The 8,933-nt window shown below is 37.3% G+C and overlaps 1 protein-coding gene across 1 annotated transcript; it reads right to left on the bottom strand.

The window, feature by feature from the left end:
- Positions 1-649: 649 nt before the first annotated feature.
- sost (sclerostin) lies at positions 650-7,976 on the bottom strand. The gene is made up of 2 exons (XM_038297040.1): positions 7,504-7,976; positions 650-2,257 (listed from the first exon to the last, which is right to left on the bottom strand). Exons 1-2 carry the CDS (start codon positions 7,772-7,774, stop codon positions 1,848-1,850), a joined length of 681 nt encoding a protein of 226 aa, XP_038152968.1. The 5' UTR covers positions 7,775-7,976; the 3' UTR covers positions 650-1,847.
- Between the last annotated feature and the right edge of the window lie 957 nt (positions 7,977-8,933).

The raw sequence follows: 8,933 nt of genomic DNA on the forward strand, positions 1-8,933 counted from the left end.
TGTAATCATCAAAATTAAACAAAATAAACATCTGAAATATATGAGTTTGTATGTAATGTATGAATATAATATACAAGTTTCACTTTTTAAATGGAATTACTGAAATCAATCTACTTTTTCATGATATTCTAATTTTATGACCAGCACCTGTAAATAAAAAACTGGAAAGTTATTAGCTAAGTATTAGCAATTTTACTTTTTTTAATTTTACTTTTCTCTTTTACTTAGCTTTCCATAATGTATTGGGATGCAGCTTGAATGTTTGAATATCAATTAAAAAATATCTTCCCCATGAGGTCCCCTAGGACATATTTTAATTTCTCAGGTAATTCCGTTTTATCCTCTAATCAAATATTCTCCAAATTGACCAAATTTAACAGAAATAAGTACTTGAAATATGCTGTGTATAAAGAAGTAAACATCATTTATCTCTTTTTTCAGGGATAGTCTAATTTATGATAGTGTTTCTACATTAACTACACATATCCTACTTTGAAATAAATGTCATTCTTGCAGAAAGATAAACTTTTATAATAATGTGCTTCTGATATCCACATAAAATTCTATCATCCTTGTAATAAACTACATAAAAGCTTAAAATAGTAATGTCCTGCTTATAACACAAATAAATACCAACCAGGCCATTTTGTTCAAATACATCTGCCTTTACTTTTATTCATGTACTGTATAATCTTTTATTTTCTCAATCACACTATATGACAATAATGACTATCAGTTGCTACAAAAGGTTGTATAAATAATTTAAATGTGGTCATAAAAAATAAATATGCAGTTCATTCTTTTTAAGAGTCCTTCTTTGGGTCTCCTCCCTTTGCTCCTGCGAGGCGCGTGCAGGTTTGATACGTACAGTCATGCTAAACCTCTTGCCGGTTGCTTCTTCAATGGATTTTTCAGAGAAAAAAATGCAGCACACTTTCGTAATCATTAAGAAATTTAAGGGAGAAAGAAACATTGCAGAGATGACAAAAGTTCACTTCAAATCGATACACGCCGGGCATCGCTGCTTCCTTGGAGAAATTAATTCATTGAGATTCTCATAGTCTTTGAATGTTCCTGCCTGGATTATTTACAGAGAGGAGGGGGTCTTAAATCTTGCTGACTAGTACAAGAAACAGATTTCTGCTCAGCTTGGCCTGCTGCAACACAATTCTAGTTTGGGTGCGACAGAGAGAGAGCTCTGCCCCTAATGGTTTCTGATGCCTCGTAAACACTATGGGCACTTTCTCTCTGCGTGACCTCTGCAAACAGGAAGTCATGATTTTTTTAAAAGGAAATTGCTCTGAACCACTCAATCCTAACACAGGAATGAGCTAATTATGGGGAGTCACAGGAATGCCTATTGCCCGTCCCCCTTAGTTTCAGATCGGTGATTAACTTTCGTTTCTTTGCCTCCTTTGACTGCGTTTCTAATTTGGAGAAAAGAGCCGCTGTGATTGGCTGTCTGTCTGGAATCATCTTTTCTGGGAGCCTCTTAAAATCACGTTGACGTCCCAAACACTAAAGAAGATGGATTACCACCACTCTGGAGAGAAGATGCACCTTTGGAGCTTAAGACAGAGTGAGGTTCAGCATCTGCTTGATATTTGTACAGATGGGGATGGAAGATTTTAGGAAGTTTTCTTATTATCTTTACACAAACTTTGTTTAAAAGGAAGACCTGACAGGTCCCCTCCTAACCAGTCACTACTGGAGCTGATCCATTTCGTCATGCAAAGAAATTAGCTTATGAAATCTCTGTCTTTCTTTTGCATCCCTTCTCTGTATGAAGGAGATATGTTGGTTTATGAGTAACATGTATGCGTGTTCAGTCTCAGTCCTTGGCTGATTTAATATGAATTGTCCACCAGTGGTGTGTTATTACTGCTCCGATCCTGTGACAAGCGGCTATGCTTCCTGCTGACTTGTCTTTTTGGCACTTCCTTGGCAACCGACTGGTTGTGGTGGGGCCTAAAACGCTTGCATTTGCAGGAGGTGACCACTCGGATTTTGTAAGTCCGAGTGTTGCCGTTGGGGCACTGCAGCTGGACCCTTCGTGTCCTGGAGTGCGCCGGGATGCAACGGTAGTCTGCCGCACTGTTTCTCCACCACTTTCCACGAACGATGGAGTTAGGCATCAGGTGGGCAGGTAGGCACTGGCCTGAGCACAGCAGCTCCCGGATGGGCTTAGCACTGCGGCAGGATCCATCGGTGATGTAGCGGGTGGAACGCAGCTCCCTGCAGCTCATCTCGGAGGGATCTTAGTGGAAAAAGCGCCACAGTTAGAACCGGAGCCGACACAACCACAAAAAATGACACATGCCTCCATCAAAGTATCAAGTGTATCAAATTATCAAAGTTAAATAAAATATTAATTGGAGCAACCCTTTCCAATCATTACATGTAGTGAACAAATCCGTAAATCTGACCTGAAGTGTATTAAAACGGTCCTTTAAATCATCAAGACCTCCTAAATTAAAATCATTAAAACTTTTATTATTGTTTTTTAGAAAGGCAAATATCTTATTTTACTCAATCAAATTAATAAATGAACTAAACTTGCATGCCCTTTTCTAGTCATAGCGACACTAGTAACGTTAACCCAGCGAATCACACGTATACTGTGGCACCTTTAAGCTAACATAACTGTTAGCTTAAAGACTGCTGTGCATAATATTAAGCAAGCTTGATAAAAAACGTATAAAATTCAAATTAAGTGTTCCTTCCTTGGCTATGCTTTGCACACATAACAATGACGCTAACCAAACCGGTTAAAAAACAAAAATAATTCTCAGCAGCTGCACCTCTTACAAAAAAAAAGTCTAAAACTGAAAAGAGCACAGAATTATTCAATCACACAGTGTTCTGAAAGTGCATTGTCCTCTATTCTGCACTTTAGATGAATGACTGCTTAGGTGCCACTGGTGACAGCACTGTATCGATACTTTTAAAAACGAGTATTGTATCCGGATACAACATTTCAGTATCGATACTTTTTTGAGTTTCGATACTTTTGACAACCCTAAATCCTACATTCCACAATTTGGTGAATATGTTCTTACGACCACAATTAGTTTTATTTAAATGGCAACAAACATTAACCTCTTAGTAAGAACATTCTTGTCTTTATCTGATAAAAATAATCCAATGTTTAAAACCTAGAATGTGAAGCTCCAGAATCCAAACTGAAATCATTTTTTTTATATATATATTTAAATATGCACTCTAAAATGGATTAATTAGAAAAAACAATTTTGGTTAGATTAACCAATATATTGGTCAGAAACTGACCAAGCCATTGGTTTTTGATCTGCCAATTGGTTAACCAAACAACCAGTAAAAATGGTAACTGAATGTTTGGCTGTAGTGATGTGTAGAGTGTAATAGTTATGGGCCTATTTGACATTTATAATGATGTGTACGTGTACAGCATGCAAATCTTGGCTTTAACCTTTGTTGTAATATAAGTATTAAGTTAGAGTAGATTCAAATGAGCAATGCAGGATACAATGGATACAGGAGTTTTCCTTGCAACTGAAGGATTAATGTTTTAAACCCAGGTCCTAGATTTCAATTTTATTACACTATTTAATCAATATTTTAGTCAAAGTGAATAATTTGCATTGGTTTTCCCCTTTACCAATATGGATTGGTTAAAAACACTATAAAATCCAATTGGTTGGACACAAAACTACCAACCAGATTGATAAAATTAATTGACAATCTGTTTTTAGGGTGTAGTTTTTTTTTAATATAATGAGTTTGAATTATCTGGTAGTATTAGATTATAGAATCCGTATTTCTTTTTCCGCTTTCTACCACAACATGTTTTTTACAAGTCAGTTGCTGATTGGCTGATATGCTTCTTTAGGTGACTGCTGCCAGAAAAAGACCTGCTGGGTTCTACAACTCATACAGGAAGAAGCTACAGAATGCCTTCCACGCCAAGACAGAACCAGGCTTGATGTAATTCCTGATGTTAAATGTTCTATGCTTAGCTGAAAGTATCTAATTATCTTAATACCTGCACGATTCATGGTTCTACCTCTTAGAACTACTCAGAAAATTAAGCTAGAAGCAGCATTGTTCTTTGCACCAAGTGACCTTTTAGCCAGAGACAATGAATGCTGGAGCCGAGCCTGACAGTGGGACTGAAGAGATGGAACCCTGGAGCGGAAAGGCAAGTTGATTCTGAAAAAGTAAACAGTCCAAAAAGAAGACTGACTCTTTTGTGTTATTTTTGGGTTGTATTGGTTTGAGAAGCAGACAGTCCAAAGATGGTTTGGAAACTACTGAATTCCTCCCAAACTCTTCCTCAAATTAACATTACATGTTGAAACTCAGACTTCTTGGCAGTGACACCCAACCCCCGATATATTATACTGATATAATTGTTGTTCTTTTTTCTTTTCATCTAGTTAAATCTTTAGAAATTAAATCTTATGATATATATAAAATGAAATTAGTCTGTAAATACATTGGTTATTGTCCTTGGATCATTTTCTTCTTGACTTAGGTGTTTGTATTTTGAATTATGCATCCAGCAAGTATTTAGGTCCTTTTGATAAAGTTCATTGAATGGGAGCTTTAGTTATATTAATTTGTCAGGTACCTTTTTGGGAGGTAATAAGACCAGCTATTACTAATATCATTACTAATTAATGTAGTTTAATTTACACTTAACAACTTAATTAAACATCTGAAAAAAAGCAACTTTTAGACTATAAAAGAGCAACTAGAACTATTAGGTGGATGTTTTAGTCGATAACAGATTTGGAGCAGTGACTCATGGTCTGATCATTAGCTGACAACAGCGCCTGACAAAAAAACAAACAAAAAAAACAGCTGGCAGCAATAAACTGATAGCAAATCCAGACCAGAGGCCCATTAAAAAAGCAGAATCGAACCAAACGCAGGTCTGGAAGACAGAAACAAAAAAGGCATTGAGATTTTGTTCACCCTCAGTAAACATACAGCTCTGGAGGAATAAACAGTTGTCTGGTTCTTTTAAAGCAATACTGAAAAAGCACTCTACAGTTTTCAATAAAGTGAAAATCAGCCAGGGTGATCTATGACAGCGCATTCAACATGTAATCCTATAATTGAGCCTCAGCTTTTACAACGGCCGCACGCACGAGTCGCTGACCCGTATTTCTTTACAAGTAGAAGAACAGTAAATACAGGAGTGATACACTCACAGAGGGATCTGTTCGCCTCTGTGGCTTTCTTTAGAAAACAGGATCAACAAAGGACTTCAGATTTTTTTTTCTCACCCTAAAAATCTGATCCAGTGATACTGCTGCTCGTATATCGTGCCTGAAGCATCAAAGCTGCATTCGTTTGCATTAAACTCGCCCCTAAAAAAACTATCAGATTGTTAATCAGATCTGCGCTCCTTCCAGTTTAGGTCTTCATGTTTCTTTAATGTTCCACTTTTACAAATAGGATGGTTTCAAGGCACAACAAGGTGCATTGTTTCTATATGATTCCCAGAGTTTACAGTCATTTTAATGAGATGGTGATTTACAGCTTTAGCAGTTAACACTATTTGATGATGTTTAAAAACCTCTAAAACTGACAGTTTGCTTTGAGACGTTACTCAGCCTATCTGAACAAATAATACAATAATTCATGTAACTGATATCCTTATCTATGATAAGGCGTAAGTTTCATTTGAAAGGATTCTTGTTTTTGAGGCTGCGACTGTTCAATGCCAAAAAAAGTAATGACATTTCCCTGCTTTTAACTTTCTTTCTTTGTTACTAAATTAAACATTAAATGTACAGATAAAGATTAAAGTGAACATCAGCCATCTCTATTGTTGACTCTTTAAGAAAGGTATTATTCTAAAGAGCAGAGGACATGAAAAATGAAATATTCTGTGGAAAGAGCTCCAGTAAACTACAAGTAATTGAGCTTGGGTTTTTCTTAAGTCCCTATGTCACAGTCTGTGAACATTTTACAGACAGTATTGTTCTCTTTATTGTACATTAGATTAACACTTGTAATGATTACTATTGCTTTTGTGCTTCAACATATGCACTCGGATAATGTTAAATGAAGTCATATATTAGCCAATACATCCTGAGTGAGTTTATCTTATAAAGAGATTTGGAGAGAAGCCAGCCAGCAGTCAAACCTTCTGCCATGACCCTAAACGAAACATAAGAAGTCATCCCAGGACTTAACTCGAGTCGAATGAGAAAAGTGATTCAGCGTGTTTGCTTTTCTCCTCTGAGATCCTTGATTTTTGTTGCATATTAGAAAAATAAAGTAACAACAAAAGATTGTTAATTTTGGAGAGAATGAGAAATAAAAAAAGTCTTTGAATTTAGCTGTCTTTATTGCTATTTTTCCTCTTCAAAGAGAAGACTCACTTAAGCAAATTGACCTCAATTTCTTATTATTCTAATCTAATCATTCACCTCCTCTGAGCTCCTATTCAGAGGCCTTGATCAGGCAACAACTGTTGCACCACCCAGCTTGAATCTCCAATCCCTCTATCACAACATACAGCGTCTCCTAACCACAGGTGGGAACCATTCCCAAAAGCAGCGCTACGTTTATAAAGCAATTTCTAAACCTCCCCTTCACAAAGACATGCCCCGTTGCAGAACAAACTTTAGTGTTTTTCCTATTTAGGGAACATGTTGATGCAATCAAACGGTCATGGAGCAAGTAGAGCTTGACTAATACTATAAGGAGAGGCGGAAACTACCTGGAAGACAATGTGAAAAAAGGCGATGATGTCTTTGTGAATGCTCGGTTTCAGGCTGCGTGGAGAGAAGAAACCACAAGAATGTGGGTTTGAACCCCTCTCATCACATTCATCCTTGGTTTTTTTAACACAAACACGCTGACACTTACACACACAACACACACACACACCACAGAGCTGCTAATCAGTAAGCTGGTGAGAAAGTGAGGCAGAGCTGAGGAGAGAGGAACAGATCCCCCTCAGCTTGAGAAGGCGCTTTTTTTTTCAGATTTGGACCTTTCAGAACTATTCATGCATTTAATGTGGTTTGAGTTTCTTTGTTGGAGCCGCAAAATTTACAGAAGACAGAAACCTTGAAATGCCACTTATACCTGTGAATATTACATGCACGATGGATATGAAAAATATTTAACAAATATTTAGTTGAGCTTTAAGCACTTCAATTGTTTATCGTTTCCTATTTACTTCTAAGTTTGCTAGATTTGATATAAAAGAATTATAATATGCCTGAATTCTGCCATAGCTCTGAATCTGAATAGGTAGGTTCATCAGAAAGACTGAATTGACATCTGACCCCCTGAACTCTGCTTTTTAGGAGAAATTAAAGAGTATAAAATCAAATAAAATCATTAAAGTTATGATTCATAGTAAATTTTGAATAAAAGTCTCATGCTCATGCATTTTTTTCTCTATTGAAGAATATATATATATATATATATATATATATATATATATATATATATATATATATATATATATATATATATGTTGTTAAAGATAATACCTACTGTAAGAAACAGTGTTTGAAGTTGAACTTCTTCCTCCGTTTTTTGCCCTGTTGTTTAGTGTGTTGTTGTTGTTGTTGTTGTTATTGTTGTTGTTGTTAGAGGTCTGCAGGATCGCCTCGTGGGGTGGCCGCATATTTTCCCTGCGGTTCGGTAAAGTCTCCGTTGCATCGTTCTTTATTTCCTTCCAGCCCTTTGCAGCCGCGCAGCATCCCTGCAGCCGCAGCAGCAGGAGCGCCGAACTGGAGACGATGAGGGCCACAGACACCTGCATTGCAGCTCGGGTAGAAATAAATCAAACCAGACGGGCAAACCTCCTTAGAAATAACTATTTAAACTACTCATGCACACACCTGCTCACACAGAAACACACACACACGCGCGCCGATGTGATGCGCAATGGTCCAGGTTGGTCACTTCCAGCCTCCAGAGTGTGAGATGCGCACGCGTTTTTGGAGCTTTTTACTCAAGTTCTCGTCCGGGGCTGACAATTAAAGCTTACTCTGGGTGGGAGGGGTTGATCCTGGGCGATTCATTCACGAGGGAGGAGGAGGAGGGGGGGAGAAGGAGGAGGAGGCCTGGGTGAGTGCGCAAAGGAACAGATGAGAGGGAAGTAGAGGTGAAGAAATTTGGGAAAGTTAGAGGTCATGAAAGATGAGAAAAGTGCAAATGAAAAATAAACGCGAAAGAAAAAAAAAAGATGGACGAGGATCTGTAAAGTGGAACATCTCTGTTGTTGTTGGAGTTCACAGCTCCAATGCATCTTAGCGCTTCCCTGTGCATTACGTGTCTCAGAAAGCATTTCAGAAACGTGGTTTAATTGGGACTTTATCTCAACAGCAGTCTTTCCAAACCTGCAACAATCCTCATCGCCCCCCCAAACCCCTCACCCTTCACCTTTTTTTAAATAATATAATTACACAAATGAATCCTTCATCTCCTGCCTTAATAATTTCACCTCATCACAACTCTCAACAGACCCATTACATCTAATAAGACACGCTCAGCTCCAAAAAGTCTCATCAGGCCCTTGTTGTTTTAATGTGGTCATAATCAACTCCTACAACACATCAACATGAGTTGTTTACAAGGCCTCAACTCATTTTATTCAATAATCTGGATTTCTGCTTGGAATGCGGACAGATATTTCTTGGCATTATCTGATAGTTCCTCTGAAGTGATGAGGACTGAATAAGAGACTCATATTCTAACACTGCCCTCTTGAGGGAGAATCCAGGATGATGATTCCTTACCTTTCAATAGACAGCCAGTTTTTCTTACAACCCAAAAAAACAATCAATGTATTAATTAGATATTTGTCATGATTTAAAATAATTAGAAGAGATGATAAAGGGAAATCTTTATCAAATATCACTGTTTTTCCCACTATATAATATATTATTAAATTATTTGCCTAAAGCTTAAGTGGCATT

The sequence above is a fragment of the Cyprinodon tularosa genome, unplaced genomic scaffold (assembly GCF_016077235.1).
Source record: "Cyprinodon tularosa strain WSP-4 unplaced genomic scaffold, ASM1607723v1 ctg38, whole genome shotgun sequence".
Taxonomy (NCBI): Eukaryota; Metazoa; Chordata; class Actinopteri; order Cyprinodontiformes; family Cyprinodontidae; genus Cyprinodon; species Cyprinodon tularosa.

Excerpts from the sequence above, each read along its gene's own strand:
- sost (XM_038297040.1), bottom strand. The coding sequence starts at position 7,774 with ATGCAGGTGTCTGTGGCCCTCATCGTCTCCAGTTCGGCGCTCCTGCTG. Across the intron at positions 2,258-7,503 it reads TTCAAACACTGTTTCTTACA|ATCCCTCCGAGATGAGCTGC; the intron begins GTAGGTATTATC and ends TTTTCCACTAAG.